The sequence below is a fragment of the Chiloscyllium plagiosum genome, unplaced genomic scaffold (assembly GCF_037043375.1).
Source record: "Chiloscyllium plagiosum isolate Xiang-an unplaced genomic scaffold, Cpla_swu_hap1 HiC_scaffold_33, whole genome shotgun sequence".
NCBI classification, from domain to species: domain Eukaryota; kingdom Metazoa; phylum Chordata; class Chondrichthyes; order Orectolobiformes; family Hemiscylliidae; genus Chiloscyllium; species Chiloscyllium plagiosum.
This window is the reverse complement of record NW_028270171.1, coordinates 30079709-30102108: the sequence shown is the minus strand read 5'-3', so window position 1 is coordinate 30102108 and position 22400 is coordinate 30079709. Positions and strand designations below refer to the sequence as shown.

The following is a 22400-nucleotide window of genomic DNA, read 5'->3' as shown; positions in this document are numbered from 1 at the left end:
AAACAGACAAAAAGAAATAAATAGGAGGGAGATAGATAGAAGCAAAACAAACGAGAAAAGACGGGGAGAAAGGGACAAGTGTGGAGAGGCAAAAGACAGGTGTGGAAAAGAACGGAAAGACATAGGAACACACATAACGAAAAGAAAATGCGACCTGTAAAAAGCTGACGATGGTGATGTAACATCAACAGGAGGTGGCCTGGCCTCCGACTGTGCAACACTTGTCATGTTTCATGTCTCAGCCCCAGGGCGGGCCTTTCTATCGGCTAACGGGCTGCGCCTTCCCTTTAAGACAGGGGGAAATCCCGCAACACATGCGCAATCCTGACCCACACCTCCACAGCCTTTGGTTATAAAACTCCAGAGAGAGCAGAGTGACAGGGAGTTTACAGCATAGAGCCAGGCAGGCAGCTAGAGTTAATCAGGGGGGAAAAACCTGAGGGACACAGACACAGGGAGCGAGGCAGTGACCTAGCGACACACAGGGACAGGGACAGGGACAGGGACAGGGACAGGGGGGGACACACACACACACACACACAGAGAGAGACACACACACACACACACAGAGAGGAGAGACACACACACACAGAGAGACACACACACAGGGAGGGAGAGAGAGACACACACACAGAGACACACAGGAGGAGAAAGAGAGAGACACACACAGGGAGACATACACAGGGAAAGAGAGAGACACACACACAGACACACACACACACACAGACACACAGGGAGAGAAAGAGAGAGAGAGACACACACAGAGACACAAAGGGGGAGAAAGAGAGAGAGACACACACACAGGGAGACATACACAGGGAAAGAGAGACAGACACACACAGACACAGAGAGAGAGAGAGACACGGAAAGAAAGAGAGACACACACACACATACACTGGGAGACATACACACAGGGAGACTGAGAGACACCGGGGGGGAGAGAGAGGGGCACAGACTGGGAGACTGACCGACAGGCACACGGGGGGAGAGGGGCAAGGACGACATCGGGGTGAGGGGTAGCCGTGGACTGGGCACTCCGGCTCTGCTTCTGGACCCGCTCCTGGTCACCGAGCGACACCTGTTGCTCCGGATCCTCCCTCCCGGTGGTATCAGAACCTGCGGACTCCCAGCGTGTGTGGGAGAGGCTGCAGGGAATTCCGAGCTGCCCCGGGACAAGCCCCTGGATTGCTAGCCCCCGGGGGTTGGGGCGATGAGCTGCTCCGATTGCAGCCTCTGAGAGCAGGAGCCGAGCTATGGATCTGAACACCGCAATGTTCATACTGGGCTGTCTGTGGGCCGTCACTCAGGTGAGCAACTGGGGGGGTAGGGGGAGTCTGCTGCGGGGGTATGGGAACTGGGGGGGTAGGGCGTGCAACTATATGGGCTGGGGGCAGGACAGCATGGGGTACATGGATCAGGGTCTGGGGATATGGGGCGTTGGGGTGGGGAGCATGAGGAGGGGGTAGGATCAGAGCTCGAGTTCCCCACTTTGGCTCCTTCTCCATGCCCCCTTGGGTTGGGTGAGGTCTGTAACCCCTGGGGGGGGGGGGGGAACTCAGAGCCTGCTCAGAGCTTCAGTTAGAGGGGACGAGAACAAATAGCACAGATTTGATTTGATTATTGCCGCCTGTACTGAGATACATTAGGAAGGAGGGTGGTGAGGGCAGGGTGGTGAGGGCAGGGGGAGAAGGCAATGGGGCTCATAGACTAAAGGGTAAATGTGGGGCAGTTATTGTCATTAATCAGAGTTTGCCAGAACGGGACTGTAAAATGCTGGGTCAGTTTGCAACCTGAATCATCCTTCCAGGTGGGGATAGGTGTGGGTGACATTGAGAGTGCTCCCCCTTTTACCCCCTGCCAATCTGGTGCCCTCCCTCGCCCTGCCACTTGGTTTCCAGCCTGTGGGTGGCTTACTGAGGGTTAGGGCAGTCTCTGTGGGTTACTGATCATTACTATGTCTCTTCCATACCAACAGGGTGACTGGATTCCTTCAGAATACAGCAGATCCCAGCATTTCGTCCCTCATCAAGCCAAAGGTAAATCACAGATACATTGTGGCTCATGTGCAGGCATGGAGAGGTGTGGCTGCTTCACTAAGCTGTTGGTAGTAGGTACAACAGTTGGCAGGAAGTGAGGTTGGGAGGGTAAGGGGAGATACTGGTCATTTCAGAGGGTGACTGCTGATGGGTTGGTCTCACCCACCCAGAGGTTGGTGTCAAAGGCCATGGGAGGGATGTGAAAGTGTGAAGCTGATCTGCAGCTGACAAGAAATGAGGGAATGCTGGGATTTGCGAGTGTGGACATCCACAGATGGGAAGCTGTGGGGTTTTGAAATGGCTGGAGAGTTGGCAGGGGGGTGTGCAGGGGGAGTTGGCAGGGTTTGTTAACACTGAGAATGGAGAGTGTGTGGGAGGGAGTGCATGCTAACAGGAGGCACGGTGAAACCGTGGGGCTGAGAGACAGAGTGCAACATCACAGTGCCCAGAATGTGGGCCACTTTGTAACGGATTGCAGGAAGTGGGCTTTTGTGTCTGAGCCAGCATTTGTTGCCCTTGAGAAGGGAGACAGAGTGAATAAACCTGAGCAGATTATACAGTTTCAAACAGGAGTGAGCCCTGTCGCTTCTAACTGCTCTCCTGGGCTGGGCTACCTCCTCGATTAGGTCACATTCCTCACAGCATTCTGGAACGGCATTTCAGTTCTTGCCTGTTTTGTCTGCTGGCCATTCCAACCTCAGCTCAGCTACTATCTAAGAAAGCCCAGTGTTTCCTGCAATTGTCTACAATCCGAATGGGGTTTGGCAAGGCTGCAGTATCTCCTCACCAGTATAACAGAGTAAGGCATCGCGTGAGGCTGATCTCTTTGCCTGGGTTCGGGCCCAGCATTGTTAATGCCAGTCTCTTTCTTCTTGTATTTTTTCCAAACACAATGAATGTGCTTCTAAATATAGGCTCAGTGTGTTAGCATTCCTCACATCCCGACAAGGATGGAATCTGTGGAATTATTTCCTGATCGTTTGTATTTCCAATTGTCTGGAACACTCAAATGAACAAAGTTTCTTTCTTTTGCTGGAGCTGATGACCTTCACATTAACATTTCAGCTGCTCAAATATGATAGTTAGCATTTCAGTAAATTCAGTCTTGCTGCCAGGATTTCTGTTTAACCCTTGACCTGCTTGAGCTTTTGTTTATAATGGTATTGAGACATTTTGGAGACAGTAAGGGTCCAGTCCACTGAATAAAGACATTTCCCAAAACGATTTTAGCGCACCTGCTACCTAACCTCCTCCTCCATGCTCGCACACTCTCTCTCGCACACAACGTCCCAATTACCTGGCTGTTTTTGTTTGCAAGATGATGGTAAACTTGTGTTGAGCTTCTCTTGGTATAATAGTACAGGGCCACCCCCTCCCCGGCATTGCTGTCTCTGTGGGGTTTACTGCAGTGGATGACAGACTGGGAAGGAGCAGCATTCATGGCCTGCCTTTTCTCTAGACCCTCTTCTCAGCCAGCTGAGTGTTTCTCTTATCTGCTCCCCTCCTTCCAGAGGTCACAGCCATCCGTGTCTGTCTCCCAGTTGTCAATGCTGTCTTCATATCTTCCTGTCAGGTGTCCTTTGAGCAGAGAGTCTGGTCCTTCAGGCTGTTGTAACCCAGTGTTGGGTAAACTTCTGTTATTGACGTGATGAAAGTGGTCGAGCCAGCGCGGACGCCATTGGCTTAGCAATGGGTTGTTGGCTAGAGGAATTAGCGCGTGGCGGAACCTGAGGAAGTGACCCTATCCTTCTGACAGATACGTCTTAAAACGTTGAGGTGTTCAGGCTGCTCACAATGTGGTCCCCTCTACACTGGGGAAACGAAATGCAGACTGGGTGACCGCTTTTATGGAGCGCCTATGTTCTGTCTGCAAGAATGACCCTGAGTTTCCAGTTGCCTGCCACGTCAACAGCCCACTGTGTTCCCTGGCCAACATCTGTCTCACTGTAGGGCTCCAGCACAAGCTGGAAGAACAGCTCCTCATTTTCTGCTTGGGGACCCTGCAGCCTTAAGGACTCGATATTGGGTTTAATAATTTTAGAATGAGCACCTCTTTCCATGTTCTTTACCGCAACTCCCACACCAAGCCCAGTCATCACATCAGTTGCTTTCACCAGAGTCAACCCATTTTTCACCCACTGATGGTCCTTATTGCCTATCTCGTCTTCCCTAGCTTCCTATCAACAATCCCTTTATCTACCTCTTTATTTACCTCAACCCTCACAACCCCCCCCCTTAGCATAAATACCATTTCCAAGCTGTTTCCAGTTTTGAAGAGTCACTGGATTTGAAGTGTTAACTCTTCACAAGTGTAGCCAGATCTGCTGAGTGTCTCCAACATCTTCTGGGTTTTTTTGGTGTTTTTCAGCCTTTACTCCTCCTCGGTATAGGCTATCCAGGACTCCCTGCAATGGCAAATACACCGAGAGTGCAGAGTTGCTAGATCGTATCTGGTGCTCTCAGTCGGGTTTCTGTTGTTCCACACTGCCTTACTCAAGTCAGGTATAACAGCTGCAGCTTTCATGGTGTTATGTTGGGGTTTCAGCGTCGAGTGCTTGTGATTTGTGGAGTTTAGATCTGTCAAGCTATCAGCAATCTCAAGTGTTGATTGAGATGGCGCTGCACCTTAGCTCTGCCGCGCGAGTGAGTCCTAACTTTCCTTAGCTCCTTCGTGTGTGCTCGAGATCATACTCTGCTGTGCCTTTCTATGCTACTTGGAGCTTGTTGAATGGCAGTTTGCTTGGAGTGCTGTTCCATCTCCCCAGCTGCTTTATTAGAGCCAGTGACCTCCCTGCGTTTGTTTTCAATGGAGCAGTTTTCCTTGCTGCGTACCTGTCCCATTCACTCACTCCACGAGATTATGGATATTCTGGCAAAGTTGTAACCGGTAGTCACTAATACATTATCTCACGGTCTGTTGGACTTCACTTTGAGTAGCTGTTATTGCAATCAGAGTCTCCTTGCTCGATATCTCTGACAATGAACAGGAGCAGTCTGCATGGTCTCAATGGAAGCTCCCTTTACAATGATATTAGCCTCAGACCACAATTCTTCTGCTCTTGCACTGGTAATGTGCCGTTATGAAAGGTGCCTTCAATGTTCCGTTTTGCTTCTTCTTTCTGTGTGGAGATCCTTGTCTGATCAAGTGAGGCGGTTATCCCGTACTAAGGCACTGACAGTTGGCATGAGGTCAGCATTTCTGCTCAGAACCAAACCATTTCAAGAGCTCCCCATTTCCCCTCCCGGTGCACAATAATTTAGACTTCCATCCATACTTGGACTCCGCTCCAAATTTCCTGTCTGCATTTGCATCTTTTTAATGTCCAATTCTCCCACGTCAACAAGGTTTCTGGCCTGTATCTGCAAGTTGGATGATTCCTGGGATGTGCTGCAATGTCTGGGGATGGAACCCCCTTCAAAGCTTAGCCTTGCAGCCAAAACAAAGCTGGTTTCCATATGTTGAACTGAACTCTCTGATGGCGAGGCTGTGAACTAACTGGGAGAGATTGACACATGCAGCGTTCTCTTTGTCGTATTGCTGTTAGCCAGTGGTGTAGACACTAAAAATGAAATGCGAACTAGCACACCAAAGTGGAAAGCATACAAACCTCTTCCCCCGCACACTAGACCGCTCACATTGGGGGTGTTCACCAGGCTTACCATCTAATCCTCCAACTCTGGCCAACTTTAATCAAATATCATCATTGGTATCTGTTATTCTGCAGACTGTCAGATATTTACAACAGCCTATATTAAATCTGTAGTTTTGAACTGACATCAACTTCCACCTTTTTCCTTCTGGACCCTTTCCCTGCCCAGAAGGCAGCTCCTTACTGGGAAAGAATTGTTGTGTAAATGCAAGCTATGGTTGTTGATGCTCAAGTGTTTTGTCCAGACCTGCGTCAGTTTTCCTGGTAAATTATCCCATAACTTAATTCTTGTTTGAATGTAAATTAAACTCGCCCATCCCTTGGCTCCTAACTTTCCCACTTACTTCAAATCCCAGAGGATGGAATAGTATTTAGTTGTTGCGGGTAATTTCTCTTGATTTGATTTTGTCGCGTTCCTCATAATTTTAAAAACGATGGAAAATGCATATGGACTTGTTGGAGCAGCAGAGATTGCAGACAGTAGGATTGAAGTAGTTAGGTTTGGTCCAGTTGTAGAGAAGCCTTAAGAACAGGGTGGCACAAGATAAAGATAAAATACATGTGATTTAAAACTCTGCTTCTACACACAGGTTTGAGAGGTTTCAGAATTCACCTTCAGGTTTCATGGTTGGAAGGGAAACTGTCAAAATTGAAGGTTAGGTACAACAAGCGATTGAAGGGAAAAGAGGAAAACAGAAACCCAGGAATTAATCAAGTAAAAGTGATCAGAGCACTTGGTTCCTGTGAGCAGTAATTACAAAGATGGACAGATGATAGTGAGCAGTCTGTGGTCACCATATATCTGAATGCAGACGACAACATTCTCATCCCAAGGGAAATACGTTCCACCTTCCTCATTTATCACTCACAGATCAAAAACATTCCCCCCCCCCCCCCCCCCCCCCACCCAAAACGCACTTGAGTCTGTGGGGTCATTTGAAAATTCCAAAACTGAGATTGAAGCGTTTTTGAGTTCAGAGTTTTGCAGGTATGAAACCACAGCAGAATTAACATTTGAAGTAGGGATTAACCAATAACCGATTGAATATAGTGGTCATTCCACCTACCCCAGCACAGCACAGCACAGCAAAGTAATGGAGTGGCCTCCTCATGTGGCTTTCCAGCAGGTTTGAGGAGCTGGATGGCATCCTATTTGTCCTGCTGAAGTTCAGGTCAATTACTGGGCAGTTAGAATTGTTCTGTCTAACACTGATGCAGTTTTTGCAACAAATCCTGGCCAGAGTTTGAAAAACATTCTTTGTATAATGAAGATATGAAGAAAGCAACAACTTGGAGCTTTCTGTACTTTACCTTTAGCCTGGTGTGACTTCACTATTTTCAGCTAACAGTTGGTAAACCCCAGGCAAACTCTTTCCAGTCTGTTAATTCCCATTGATTCATTGCAGTTTGGTTCCACAGAGTTGCAACCTGGGATGGACTGATTGCTAGAAATGCTCCAGAAGCTGATGATTGAAGGATGAGGTTTATTCTCGCTGGTATTTCACACTTTTAGCTGGAAGCAATTTGTGCAAATGTGTGAAAGATGAGGATAAATGAGCAGAATTTGAATGGAAGGGAGAGGATTAGGGGGCTGCTAATGAATGTGAATTGTAAAGACTGGGATTGATTCTGGTAACCAGGGCATGGGTCTGCTGGGAATTGAACTGGTCATTGGAATATTGGCAGAAAAGCTATAATATTGGCAGAAAAGCTATTATATTAGCAACTATCTGTTATGTTTTTATATACGTATTGGTAACAGTAAGCGGTAAATAGATAACTTAATTATTAGTTGTCAGGGAACTATCCTGCTAACTGGATACTGTACTGGTCACTTCACAATCTGAAACTAATTTAAATTGAGCTCTTTTGCAGACTTCCTTTCTGATCTCCCATTGATTGGCCATATCCTTACCTGTGTATGTCTTAAGCTCTGAAGTCCCCTCTGTAAGTCTCTCTATACCTCTGTCTCATCCACTTCAGATGTTTCTTAAAGCCCAGCTTTATCACCGCTCCCAATATTCTGGCCTTTGACCCCTTAGCACCTGCTGATTACAGCACACCCTGACAATGAGTTATCCTGAGGATTTTGTATCTAGGCATGTCTATCTCTATGTGGTATCTCCTGTCTGTCTGTCTCCCTTGCACTGTATATATCCCAGACTAGTGATTTTTTTTATAACAAATCTTTATCATGTTACTTTGATCTAGATAATGCAACAATGTCTGTCACCATTTAATATGGAAGTTTTATTAAGACCATAAGACATAGGAGCGGAAGTAAGGCCATTCGGCCCATCGAGTCCACTCCGCCATTCAATCATGGCTGATGGGCATTTCAACTCCACTTACCCGCATTCTCCCCGTAGTCCTTAATTCCTTGTGACATCAAGAATTTATCAATTTCTGCCTTGAAGACATTTAGCATCCCAGCCTCCACTGCACTCCGCGGCAATGAATTCCACAGGCCCACAACTCTCTGGCTGAAGAAATGTCTCCGCATTTCTGTTCTGAATTTACCCGCTCTAGTTCTAAGGCTGTGCTCACGGGTCCTAGTCTCCTCGCCTAACGGAAACAATTTCCTAGCGTCCACCCTCTCCAAGCCATGTATTATCTTGTAAGTTTCTATTAGATCTCCCCTTAATCTTCTAAACTCCAATGAATACAATCCCAGGATCCTCAGCCGTTCCTCATATGTTAGACCTACCATTCCAGGGATCATCCGTGTGAATCTCCGCTGGACACGCTCCAGTGCCAGTATGTCCTTCCTGAGGTGTGGGGACCAAAACTGGACACAGTACTCCAAATGGGGCCTAACCAGAGCTTTATAAAGTCTCAGTAGCACAACGGTGCTTTTATATTCCAACCCTCTTGAGATAAATGACAACATTGCATTCGCTTTCTTAATCACGGACTCAACCTGCATGTTTACCTTTAGAGAATCCTCAACTAGCAATCCCAGATCCCTCTGTACTTTGGCTTTAAGAATTTTCTCACCGTTTAGAAAATAATCCATGCTTCTATTCTTTTTTCCAAATGCAAGACCTCGCATTTGCTCACATTGAATTCCATCAGCCATTTCCTGGACCGCTCCTCCAAACTGTCTAGATCCTTCTGCAGCCTCCCCACTTCCACAGTACTACCTGCCTGTCCACCTAACTTTGTATCATCGAAAAACTTCACTAGAATGCCCCCAGTCCCTTCATCCAGATCATTAATATATAATGTGAACAGCTGCGGCCCCAACACTGAACCCTGCGGGACACCACTTGTCACCGGCTGCCATTCCAAAAAAGAACCTTTTATCCCAACTCTCTGCCTTCTGTCAGACAGCCAATCCTCAATCCATACCAGTAGCTCACCTCGAACACCATGGGCCCTCACCTTGCTCAGCAGCCTCCCGTGTGGCACCTTATCAAAGGCCTTTTGGATGTCTAGGTAGACCACATCCACTGGGTTTCCCTGGTCTAACCTACTTGTCACCTCTTCAAAGAGCTCCAACAGGTTTGTCAGGCACGACCTCCCCTTACTAAATCCATGTTGACTTGTTCTAATCCGACCCTGCTCTTCCAAGAATTTAGAAACCTCATCCTTAATGATGGATTCTAGAATTTTACCAACAACCGAAGTTAGGCTAATTGGCCTATAATTTTCCATCTTTTGCCTTGATCCTTTCTTGAACAAGGGGGTTACAACAGTGATCATCCAATCATCCGGGACTTTCCCTGACTCCAGTGACTTTTGAAAGATCTCAACCAAAGTCTCCGCTATTTCCTCAGCCACCTCCCTCAGAACTCGAGGATGTAACCCATCAGGGCCAGGAGATTTATCAATTTTAAGACCTTTTAGCTTTTCTAGCACTTTCTCTTTTGTAATGGCAACCATACTCAACTCAGCCCCCTGACTCCCTTTAATTGTTGGGATATTACTCATGTCTTCCACTGTGAAGACTGACGCAAAGTACTTATTAAGTTCTCCTGCTATCTCCTTACCTCCCATCACTAGGCTTCCAGCATCAGTTTGAAGTGGCCCAATGTCTACTCTTGCCTGTCGTTTGTTTCTTATGTATTGAAAGAAACTTTTACTATCGTTTCTAATATTACTGGCTAGCCTACCTTCATATTTAATCCTCTCCTTCCTTATTTCTCTCTTTGTTATCCTCTGTTTGTTTTTGTATCCTTCCCAATCTTCTGATTTCCCCATGCTCTTTTGGCCACTTTATAGGCTTCTCTTTTTTTTTGATAGATTTCCTGACTTCCTTTGTCAGCCATGGCTGTCTAATCCCTCCCCGGATAATCTTTCTCTTCTTGGGGATGAACCTCTGTACAGTGTCCTCAATTTTACCCACAAACTCCTGCCATTTTTGCTCTACTGTCTTCCCTGCTAGGCTCTGCTTCCAGTCTATTTTCGTCAGTTCCTCTCTCATGCCCTCATAATTACCTTTATTTAACTGTAACACCATTACATCCGATTTTGCCTTCTCTCTTTCAAACTGCAGACTGAACTCTACCATATTATGATCGCTGCTTCCTAAGTGTTCCCTTACTTTATAAAAAATCTTAAAGTTTGGTTCATTACATAGCACTAGGTCCAGAATAGCCTGCTCCCTTGAGGGCTCCATGACAAGCTGTTCCAAAAAGCCATCCTGTAAACATTCCATGAATTCCCTTTCTTTGGATCCACTGGCAACATTATTTACCCAGTCCACCTGCATATTGAAGTCTCCCATGATCACTGTGACCTTGCCTTTCTGACATGCCTTCTCTATTTCCCGGTACATGTTGCGCCCCTGGTCCTGACCACTGTTAGGTCTGTACATAACTCCCACTATGGTTTTTTTGCCTTTGTAGTTCCTCAATTCCACCCGCACAGACTCCACATCATCCGACCCTATGTCATTCAGTGCCATAGATTTAATTTTGTTCTTAACTAACAAGGCCACCCCGCCCCCTCTGCCCGCCTCCCTGTCTTTTCGATAAGTTGAAAACCCTTGGATGTTTAACTGCCAGTCCTGACCCCCCTGTAACCACGTCTCTGTGATGCCTACCACATCATAATCATTCACGATGATCTGTGCCATTAGTTCATCTGCTTTGTTACGAATGCTACGAGCATTCAGGTAAAGTGCCTTAATGCTAACTTTCTTATCATTAGAGATATTGGAAGTCATAAGATATTGATACATTGTACTCAATAGAAACTAATTGGACATGGTATTACTTTAATTCCAAAATATTTCCAGCACCAAAACCAATTTCAGTCCAACTGCTCTGCGTTGATCTTTGTCTCAGATGAGCTCCTCCCATCCATTCATCTCTCACTGTCACCATCTCCTATTATTCCTTTTGCTGTTGTGTTTTTCCAGCATCCCCTTGACATATCTCCTTATGGAAACGAGTTCCACTGTTTCCTCACTCTCTCTGGGCAAATGTGTTTCTTCCCAATTTGCAGTTAGATTTATCAGCGGCTATCTACTATTGACAGCGTTTAGTCGCCACGACAAGTCGAAACATCTTCATGACATCTACTCTATCAAATCCTTTCATGATCTTTAAAACCTCCATCTGATTATCTGTCCATTTAAAATCTTTCCTGATAGCTTTAACCTCTCTGTTCTGATGTCATTTCAATCCATCTGTTCCCGTGCTTCCAACCTTTTAATATAATCTGGAGGTCTGAATTGTGCATTGTGTTGGCCTGATCCAAGTTCTGTTATTAAATGCATCAGTACTTGTATTGATTTTGTAGGTAGATTTCTGAATGACCAAGCACATTTTCCAAGGACTAAGGAGAGTCATATCAGCATTGGCTCTACTTCTCCTGCCAGACCTGTTGGGATTCTCCAGCAATTTGGTTTTCTTTCAGATTGTCATCATCTACAGTATTTTGCTTTTGTTTGAGGATACAACGACTTTTGTTTTTACACATCCTCTCACGTATCCACGTTGGTATGCAATTGGCAACTGAAGTTTAATTTGAAGTTCATGATTAGTTTCCTATTCTCTCAATATTTCTCAGTGTCAACTGAATCCCACCATTTGGTGGTTTTGAAATGGCACTTTTTAAATAAATGCATTCTTTTTAAATGTGACTTCTTTTTTTCTTCAGTTTATTTCAAAAGTGCACGTCGCAAATGCGTGATATCAGTCTCCAGCTGTCAGTTGTTTCCAAAAACCATTCTGTGAATGTAGAATTGGAGGTGGGCCAAAATAATGAGCAGCGATGGGTCTGATTTCAGGTGCAGATGCCAAGGATTCGGAGAAGCTTTACTCGGTGTCTGTGGTTGGAAAAGGCCATTGGCAAGCTGTCCAAGTGACACAGAGCCCAGGTGAGAGCCTTTTCTGGGAGGAATGAGTTTCTGCTGATGTCTGGTTGGCGGGGGGGGGGGTACGTTTGCGAAACAGATCGAGACGGGGTGCCCGTGTCTAAGTACACTTGTTTTTCCTGCTGTAGCCATTGGTCACATTTCTGAGTGCCTCGGGAGGAGGGCGTTGGATGTCTGTCTTGGCAACTCATCGGGATCGCCAGCAATGAGGGTGTTTAGTTGTGATTTCTGGGCTGAAGGGGTGGAAGGTTTGTAAACTCTTGCCAGAATTGATGTTGGAGGCTTTTGTCCAGGCCTCTCTTTGGGAGAGGGTGGAATCAGAGAGGAGAGTGTGCCTGTGTGAAGAGAGCGTTAGCTCACTCCCTGGGGCACACTGGGTAAGAGGAAGGTTTTTAAAGCAATACTTTAGGGAGGGATTGCTCCTACCCATCTGGAGTCCCTACATCAAACTGCTGCACTTCTGACTCTGCCTTTCATTCCTCTGTCCTGTCACTTGTCCATTGCGGGCCGTGCCTGCAGCACTGCTAATTCCTGTCTCCCAGTCTGCCCTTTGTCTTTGGGGATATTGGAGGGATTATGCTAACCCTGACTGATGGAGCTCTGGCCTGACTCGGTGAGAGCTTTCGGAGTTCTCTCTATTTGCCCAGGTTGTTGTGGTGAGCTGCTTTGCTGATCTCTTCCAGAGCCGGTGGTGGAACTTGCCAAGCCCGCCAAGTGTAAGGTGAGGCCCACGGTCATCGAAATCACCCGGAGCATGGTGGATCACACCAGCGCCAATTTTGTTGTGTGGCCATCCTGCGTGGAGGTGCAGCGATGTTCTGGTTGCTGCAACACCAGGAACTACAAGTGCCAGGCAACCAAGGTACAAGAGCGACACGTCAAGGTGAGGAGCAGGACGTATGGCATCACTGGGGGTGGGGGGGGTCAGATAGTGCCAGCGTATGAGGGTCTGTGGTGGCTTTGGGACTATGGGAGCAAGTGCGAGAAGCGGGGTACAGGAAGGTATTGCAGAGAAGGTGGGGGTTGTATAGGGGATCTTGAAAGGAGGCTGTCAAAGGGAAGTCGGGGTTTTACTGGTCTGCGATAGGGTTGGGCTTGCTCTGTCTAACCTGCAGGATTAGTGATGGTCTGGGTGATGGAGGGAAGGATTTGACCCCCTCATTCAGTCTCTGCTTAAGTCAAAGATACTGCGGACAGTCCCTTGCAAGCTTCCACAACAAATCCTACAGGGAAACGTTCCACACTTGACTCTTCAATGTTTGGGACCCCAACTCAGGAAGAGAGGCTTCTAGAATCTTCAGTGCTGAGAGCAGGGACAGTGCGGGAGCTGTGGAGCCTGCTTGCGGGGTGGTCTGGCTTACCCAACCCCCCTACCACCACCCTGGTACCATTGAGGACTTTGGGTTGGTGGAAAATTCTGAAAAAGTGCAACATCCCATTGGAGTCTGGAGGCAACAGTAAACTACCTCACTGTGCAGTCCCATCGCCTGATGGCAATGCCCCCTCGTGCTAAACGCAAACAGCAAACTGTGACTGACTGAAGGCTCTGTCTTTCTGGGCTGTTATTTTTATTGATGATGGTTTGCTCTAACTGAACGGTCTCTTTCTCAGGTGGTAACGAGGAGAATATGCCCCCACCGACACTGTAAAAACAAGAATGCAGTGATTGTGTTGTTAGACCACGTCGAGTGCAAGTGTGTAACCACTGCTGAAAACACGGCTTCGCGGGAGAGACAGGGTGAGTGTCCACACGTCAGACCCAAGGCAAGCAAATGGGAGTGACCAACTAGAACAGGTGCTGGGGGGGTATGTTGGGTGGGTGCTGGGGGGATATGTTGGGTGGGTGTTGGTGTGGTCCTGGGGGGTATGTTGGGTGCTGGGTGGGTCCTGGGGTATGTTGGATGCTGGGGGGGTATTTTGGGTGCTGGGTGGGTGCAGTGTGGGTCCTGAGGTGGTATGTTGGGTGCTGGGCGGATTCTCAGTAATGTAGAGTACTAGATGGGTCTTAGTGGCACTTGGGTGCTAAGTAGGCCTGAGTAGTATATTGGATTCTGAGTGGTATGCTGGGTGGTCTTGGGTGGTACGTTTGGTACTAGGTGGGTGCTGGGAGAGTGTTGGGTGCTGGGGGTGGCTTCTGAGTAATATGTTGGATGCTGGGTGAGTCTTGAGGACTATTTTGGGTTCTGGGTGGATCTTGGGTGTTGCTGAGTGTTATGTAGTAATATCCTGTTCTCATTAATACTGCTTCCAAGTTTTGTCACTGCTTTCATGTTTTCCATATAGTGCCAATATCAATTGGAACCCTTCGATCTGCTCTGTTACTGCCCTCACCAACATGTTCCTTATTAGTGTGAGGGAGCCTGAGCAGTGAAGGTTGTGATGGAGAGAGCACTGTAATTAAGAGAGCCAACACACTACGCTGAGGAGCCCAGATAGTGACCAAGAGCAGGAACATTGCTGCTAACTAGAAGCTCAGAGTAGCCGAGATCCAGGCTGATGGATATGTTAATGATTTAGATGAGGGATGTAAATGTAAAACCTCCAAATTTGCAGATGACGCAAAGCTGGGTGGGGAGGGTGCCGAGATGGTTCAGGTGGGATCTGGACAGGCTGAGTGAGTGGACAAATCCATGGCTGATGCAGTATAATGTGGATAAATGTGAGGTTCTTCATTTTGGGAGCAAACAGAGGATGGTAGATTACTGTCTGGGTGTTAATAGAGAGAGGGGAATGTGTGATGACACCAGTCGCTCTAAGTAAGCATTGCTGGTCTAACAGCGATGAAGAAGGCAAATGGGCTGTTGGCCTTCATAGTGAGTACAGGAGCAGGGCCTCAGTGAGACTGCATCTGGAGTGTTGTGTGCAGTTTTTTTTGGTCACCTTAACTGAGGATGAGTGCTCTAGCTCTGGAGGGAGTACAGCAAAGCTTTACCAGATGGTTCCTGGGGATGGATTAGAGCGTTGCTGGAAAAGCACAGCAGGTCAGGCAGCATCCGAGGAGCAGGAAAATCACCTGATTCCTGGGGATGGCAGGACTGACATATGAGAAGAGGTTAAGTCAATTAGGCCTATACTCATTGGAGTTAGAATTTCAGTTTCTTTGAGAAACCCCTCATTCTAACAGGAGTAGACAGGGTAAAGGCAGGAAGGATGTCCTGATAGTGGGAAAATCCAGAACCAGGGATCATGGTCGGAACTTGAGGTAAACCACTTAGGACGGTGGTGAGAAACTTCCTCACCCAGAAAGCAGTCATCCTACCACAGAAAGCAGCTGAGGCCAAAACATTGAATGATTTTAAAGAGCTGATCATAACACCTGGGGTCAAAGGGATCAAAAGAAATGTAGAGGAACAGGAACAATGAGTTGGATGATCAACCATGATTGGAGTGAGTGGCCTACTCCTGCTCTCTGGTTCTGTGAAGCCCTGGAGGCTGATTGGCTGGCTGGCTGGCTGGCTGACTGACTGACTTTTTCCCCCCAGGATCTCTGGCGAGTGCAGCTCCCACTGTGATCCAGCCTCGAGGACACAGGAAGCGCAAGTATCGGAAATTCAAGCACATCAGCGATGGCAAGGGACTCCCCCCGAGATAGGGGCAGGCAACATGATTCAGGTAAAGAGCCTTCTGGCTCTCCGCTCAGCTGAGAGGTTCCCAATTGAGTAGGGGAAGGGGTGGGGGAGAGGGCTATGTATCCCGAGAGGATGGTCGGATCTGGTGGGCCGTGCGTTATGAACACTAAAGGCTCTGTGAGTAGGTCAGTGACCCTCCAGGCCTGGCCCTGTGCTGGGTGTGCCGTCCTCCTGTCTGTCACATTCACGTTGTCCTGTCTGAATTTGCAGGTGTCCTACACTCGGATCCCACGGAGAATCCAATTGAAATCGCAGTCGGTCAGTGGGCTCTATCTGTCAGGGCAGCTGCTCACAATCACTCCAACTGTGATCGACTGGATTTTAACATCTTCATGGCAAACTCCTGCAAACCAGAGACAAATCTGCACTAAAGACTGAAGCTGATTCTTAATACGGACACCATGCTAATGACGACTGGATTTTTAGCTTCATGCCTCTGTTGGGGTGAGAAATGGACAGAGAGTGGTTGATTCTGCATGGAGACCCAGGCTGCTTGCACTGTATATTTTGCTTATTTTAAAATATATTTTCTGTGTATTTAATGTTGGTTACTGTGATCGGAGTGAACAGCGTGAGGGGAAGCCAGGTCACCAGCTGGTTCTGCCCGTTTTGAGTGGCATTTTACAGGGGTACCTACAGACCCCCCAGGTGCTGATGTTCAATACCCACTTCCACCCTCCTCCCAGCCCAGGATGCTAACTGCACGGTGCCTGCCTGGTTCCTAACCTCCTTCAGGATTCGTGCAGACCCCAGGCCCAGGATTGGAAACCAGGCCAGATCAGGGTTCAATGCTGGTCTGTGAAAGCTGTGACTTTGTGTCCCTGCAGATTTGGCTTGTGCAACAGTTAACTAAGCTGGAGCTGAAAGAAGTGGCCTGAGGCATGGCCACAGAAGCCCCATGCTCGCTCAGTCACTCGCTTGCTCAGGGAGACCCGGCCCCTCCTGCTCCTGGGATCGAAGCATGCTGCATAGTTGAGCTGACGGCACGCCTGGTCCTTGCTACTTGTTTACACTTGCCTGAGGCAAGGGATCGGCCTCGATTTGGTTCAGAGCCAGGACTGTGATCAAACCCCAACTGTGGATCTAACTGCAGCAGCACTGTCCAGCGAGGGGCAAAGGTACCGGAACACAGAACAGAGGAGGGGGCAGGAAACAGCAAATGGATTGCTCTGTGCAGGGGCTGGTGTGGGTGACGTTATTCTGCTAGAGGCTGTAAACAGCGGGGAATTCTCCTCAGCAGCTCACCTGTATTATACACTGGAATGGAATCTCTTTTTTTTTCAGGATAAATATTATGACTAATTATTTATATATTTAAAGTTGTAAAGATTTATATGAAACACAATAAATGGCTTTTTGTGATCCCTGTGTTAGACCCAAGTGCAAAGGAACATGTTGAATCCGTTTCACTGAGTCACACATTCCAACTAGAACATGGACTGGGAATGTGAACTAAATAATTTGGAGACAGTCAGTTAATTATCCTGAGCTGCTCTGGATTGCCTTAGGCTCTGACTGACTGACTGAAGTTTTTGAGGACCATTGCACCAACATTCATCTTGATGCAGAGTCTATGCTCTATCTTCTTGATCAAGTAGCAACCTGACACTCCTAACAGATGCCACGGAATTCTTGATTCAGTCTTGACTGACAAGGGCAGGAAGCTCTCCAATTTGCTGCTGACCTACAAGAGGATAGAGCAGATGAGCGAGTGGTTGAGGAGCTGGCAGTGTGGGCAAGGATTCAGATTTTTGGATCATTGTGACCTCCCCTTTTGGGGTAGACGTGACCTGTACAAGATGGATGGAGGGGGATCAATGTCCTCACAGAGATTGGCCAGAGCTACTTGGGAGGCTTTAAACTAGTCTGGCAGTGGGGTGGAGGTGATTTCTAAGCAGTAGTGAGATAACAGGGGGTGAAGGATGGTTCAAAGTTAGACAGCACGTTAAATAGACAAGGTAGGCAACAACACAGCAGGGGATGAGGGATGACTAATGAATTAATCTGAATTTATTTCAATGTCTGAGGCCTTACAGGTTAGGCAGATTGAACTTACGGCATGGGTGGGAACATAGCAAGAAGATATTAGAACAATTACAGAAACATGGTTGAGGGAAGGACAGGACTGGATGCTCAATTTTCTGGGAGATTGGGGCTGGATCCACAGTTGTCCATCATTTACATAAACAATTTGGATGGGAATATAGGAAGCATGGTTAGTAATTTGTGGATGACACCAAATTTGGTGGTATAGTGGACAGTGAAGGTTATCTAAGAGTACAGTGGAATCTTAATTAGCTGGGCCAATAGTCCAAGGATTGGCAGATGGAGTTTAATTGAAATAAATGCAGCACTTATACAGTTAACGGTAGGGCCCTGGGGAGTATTGTCAGACAGAGGCCTTTAGGTTGTTGAACATTCCACAGGGAGAGGAGGTGAAGACGGTGTTTGGTACACTTACCTTCTTTGGTCAGTGCACTGAGTACAGGAGTTGGGATGTCATGTTGCAGCTATACAGGATGTTGGTGAGGCCACTTTTGCAATACTGCACACAGTTCTAGTCGCCCTGCTATAGGAAGGATGTTACTAAATTGGAAAGGGCACAGGAAAAAAATTTATGAAGGTGTTACTGGGACTTGGCAGTTTGACTATTAAGGATAGGCTGGGATTTTGTGTGTGGAGCATAGGAGGCTGAGGGCTGACCTTTTTATAAAGGTTTATAAATTCATGAGAGGCATAGATAAGGTGAAGGGGGAAGGAATGCCAAAACTAGAGGGCATAGGTTTAAGATGAGATGGGAAAGATTTACAAGGCAACTGAGGGGCAACATTTTCACACACACTGGGTGGTTTGTGTATGGAAAAAGTTGCCAGAGGAAGTGGTAGATGCAGCTATAATTACGACCCTTAAAACACATTTGGGCAGGTACATGGATAGGAAAGGTTTCGAGGGACATGGGTTAAACCGAGGCAAATGGGATTAGTTTAGTTTGGGAAACCTGGTGGGAGTGGACTGGTTAGACTGTAGGGTCTGTTTCTATGTTGCATGATTCTATCACCTGGTCGTATGGGGTTTCTTGACTTCATTCTGAGTTACCCCATTAGCCAGCCTGAATTAATCCAGCAGAGAACACTGCTGCTAATTTGGTAACTTCAATACCACCTCATTCCACTCCATTGCTCCATTTTGATTTAGTTTTTTAATGGTCTATATTGTCCTTAACAGGCAACTGGAAAACATGGAGTTACTGGTGGTTGTTAGTAGATGAAAAATGCCATTGGTGATGAGAAGAGCATCTTCCTTTTATAAGAGCATTTCTGAATAACAATATAACAAACCTCACTGTGCCGAGAGCAGGTACAACTGCAACATGCCAAGTGTAGCTCAAGCACAGAGAGCTTTTCTCTGTCTAAACCTGTCCTCGGAGTGTTTGATGGAGACAGAGTCCAGGGATGTTTTCTTTCATGTTAAAGGAATAGAGAGATCTTTGTTCTATCTAACTCCATGCTCTACATCTTCTGAGTGTACTTGGGGACATTGTAGAGAATGTTTTACTCCGTCTCTAACCCTATGCTGTACCTCACCTGGGAATGTTTGATGTCCCGGGTTCATTGATATAAACCATATTCCGAAGGGGCTTTGGCAGGGTTGACGCTGGCTGTTTTACTCTGGTTAAGGTGAATCTGGGACATGGGGACATAGCCTCCTGATTGGGGGAGGGCTAACTGTTTTGGACAGAGATGAAGAGAAACGTCTTCATTGAAAGCATTTTGGCAAAGTTAAAAATTTGTAATTCTCTGTCGGAGTGTAATGGCTGACCCATTGTTGAATATATTTCAAGTTGAGGGGTGACAGACGTTGGATCGCTCAGTCAGTAATCTGAGGCACAGGCAGCAAAGGCAAGTTGAGGTTGAAGGTCAGCGATGAGTGTCTTGAATAGCAGAACAATCTTGTTGGACAGAATGGCCTCCAGTTGCTCTAGTTTCTTAGCTACAAGAGGAGAAAGTGAGGTCTGCAGATGCTGGAGATCAAAGTTGAAACTTTATTGCTGGAACAGCACAGCAGGTCAGGCAGCATCCAGGGAACAGGAGATTCGACGTTTCGGGCACAGGCCCTTCTTCAGGAAGGGCCTGAAGAAGGGCCTGTGCCCGAAACGTCGAATCTCCTGTTCCCTGGATGCTGCCTGACCTGCTGTGCTGTTCCAGCAATAAAGTTTCAACTCTTAGCTACAAGAGTCTATTTTACCCTCCGCTCCAATCCACAGCATATGTCTTCCCTGAGGGACTGACCCTTGAAAGAGTTTGTTCTCTCCCTCTGTCTGTCTGTCTGTCTCTCTGTTTGTGTGTGCGCGCTCTCTCTCTCTCTCGCTCTCGCTCTCTCTCTCTCATGAATGTCTGCTCCCCTCAGTTCTTTGCATGTGAAGGAGCTGCTCTCAAGCGCAGCATTCTTGGAATCCACATCATACCAAAGGTGTTACACTAATGTCGAGTGTTTGTACCCTGGGAACCTCTGTCACTACAGGAACATTCTTTGAGATGACAGGTCCAACTTTAACTGTTCGAATGCCAAAGACAACTTTTAATTGTGACGTCAGCTGAGGGCTCCCATTGTGAATTAATGTTGAGGAGGTGCTGGTGTTGGACTGGGATGCACAAAGTTTAAAGTCACGCAACACCAGGTTATAGTCCAACAGGTTTGTTTGGAAGCACTAACTTTTAGAGCGCTGCTCCTTCATCAGATTGCTAGTGGGGCAGGGTCATAGGACACAGAATGTATAGTAAAAGATCACAGTGGCATGCAACTGATCCAATATATTGAACAAACTGTCTAGGTTTGTTCAACTTTATTGTTACCAGTTACGTAATACTTTGATCTTTTACTGTACATTCTGTGTCCTATGATCCTGCCCCACTAGCCATCTGATGAAGGAGCAGCGCTCTGAAAGTTAGTGCTTCCAAATAAACCTGTTGGACTATAACCTGGTGTTGCGTGACTTTAAACTTTGTGAATTAAGGGTTAATTCTGGGCCAGAACTTAAAAACATGAGAATGGGAACAGGCGCAGCATATATCAAAGTACTTGGTTTGTTTCCTTGCCAGTTTTAACAGATCAGTGTTACAATATCAGACAGGTCACTGCACGATCGCTCAGACCTGAAACAAAACACAAAGCAGTGGAGTGACATGAAACCTCGATTTGTCACTAAGGAGCCAGCATGAAGCGCTGTGGTTAAATGGCTCAAAATCACTGTTAATAGAAGAGGGTATGCAGGAATGGGTTGGGCGGAGGGGCCCCCTGTGTTGTGATGGTAGTGTCCCCATCTCTGGGCTACGAGACCCAGGTTTAAATCCAGCCTGCTGCAGAGACGTCATGACATCTGTGAGCCAGTTGATTTATTTCTTGTTTACTTCATGTTGCATTTACTACCCATCCCTAGCGGCTCTTGAGGTGGTGGTGAGTCTGTATGCTGGGTTGACCCACACTGCTGTTAGGGAGAGAATTCCAGGGTTTGGACACAGCGACCGTAAAGGAGCAGCCAATATATTTCCAAGTCAGGATGGTCAGTGGCTTGGAAGGAAATTTGCAGGAGGTAGTGTTCCCCCATATCGACTGCCCTTGTCCTTCCTGATAGTAGATATCACAGGTTTGGAAGGTACTATCAGAGGAACCTAGTGATTTAGCACAGAGCAATGTGTACTGCCTACAATTGTACTAACAGCTGGTTGTCGGTGATGGAGCGAGTGGGTGTTTGTGGGTGTGGTGCCAATCAAGCGGGCTGCTTTGTCCTGAATGCTATCAAGTTTCTTTTATTGTGGGACTGCTGTCATCCGGGCAAATGGAGAATATTCCCTCACTCTCCAAACTTGTGCCTTGTAGGTGGTGGACAGGCTTTGGAGAGTCAGGAGGTGAGTTACTCACCACAGCATTCCTTGTTTCTGACCTGCTGTTGTAGCCGCTATGTTCACAAAATGAAATTGCCAGGTTTATTTGAAAGTACAAACTTTGGGATGCTTTAAAATAAACCCTGTTGGACTATAACCTGGTGTTGGGGTGGACAAAGTTTAAAAATCACACAATCATTTAAATAACAAATCCGGTTGAGTTTCTCATCAATCGTAAGTCCCCATGATGTTGATAAGTGGAGGATTCAGTGGTTGAATTCTCTCTTTCTGGAGATGGTCTTTGACTGGCATTTGTCTTGCCAGTTGTCAGTCTGAGCCTGGATATCATCCAGCTCTTGCTGTATTAGGACATTGTGCAATGCCCAGCACCAGATACTAAGCAGTCAATCATCGATAAACATTCTTGTTGGTGACCTTATTGGTGGAGGGAAGGTCATTGATGAAGCAGCTGAAGATGGTTGGGCTTGAGGAACTCCTACAGAGATATTCTGGAGCTGAGATGACTGACCTCCAACAACCACAACCCACTTTCCTTGTGCATGTGGCTCCAAACAACAGAAATTTTCCCCTCTGATTCCCATTGACTACGGTTCTGCTCTGTCTCCTTGAGGCCACACGCTGACTTGATGTGAGAAAGCCCAACAAGGAAACAAGCAGTTTTGGACCTGTAATTCAGAAATGAGCCCAGGCATATCAGTAGGGAAGCATTACGACAACTGTGGAAAAGGATAAGGATGGGCCAGGAACAAATTGGAGAAAGGCTAATTTTACTGTGACAAGACATAAATTGGTCCAATTTGCACTGAGAGTAGCTACCTTAGAGCAGTGATAGACAGATAGCACTAAAGAAAAATAGT

At 46.9% G+C, this 22400-nt stretch overlaps 1 protein-coding gene across 1 annotated transcript; it reads left to right on the top strand.

Annotated features, from left to right (window-relative positions):
- Positions 1-415: 415 nt before the first annotated feature.
- LOC122542336 (platelet-derived growth factor subunit B-like) lies at positions 416-17002 on the top strand. The gene is made up of 7 exons (XM_043680003.2): positions 416-1307; positions 1976-2036; positions 11925-12014; positions 12695-12894; positions 13623-13749; positions 15494-15623; positions 15851-17002. Exons 1-6 carry the CDS (start codon positions 1254-1256, stop codon positions 15601-15603), a joined length of 642 nt encoding a protein of 213 aa, XP_043535938.2. The 5' UTR covers positions 416-1253; the 3' UTR covers positions 15604-15623; positions 15851-17002.
- Positions 17003-22400: the final 5398 nt, after the last annotated feature.

Bases quoted from the DNA above. Each gene is read 5' to 3' on its own strand.
- LOC122542336 (XM_043680003.2), top strand. From the start codon at position 1,254: ATGGATCTGAACACCGCAATGTTCATACTGGGCTGTCTGTGGGCCGTC. The intron at 1,308-1,975 runs GTGAGCAACTGG...CCATACCAACAG, and splicing joins GTCTGTGGGCCGTCACTCAG to GGTGACTGGATTCCTTCAGA. The intron at 13,750-15,493 runs GTGAGTGTCCAC...TTTTCCCCCCAG, and splicing joins GGCTTCGCGGGAGAGACAGG to GATCTCTGGCGAGTGCAGCT.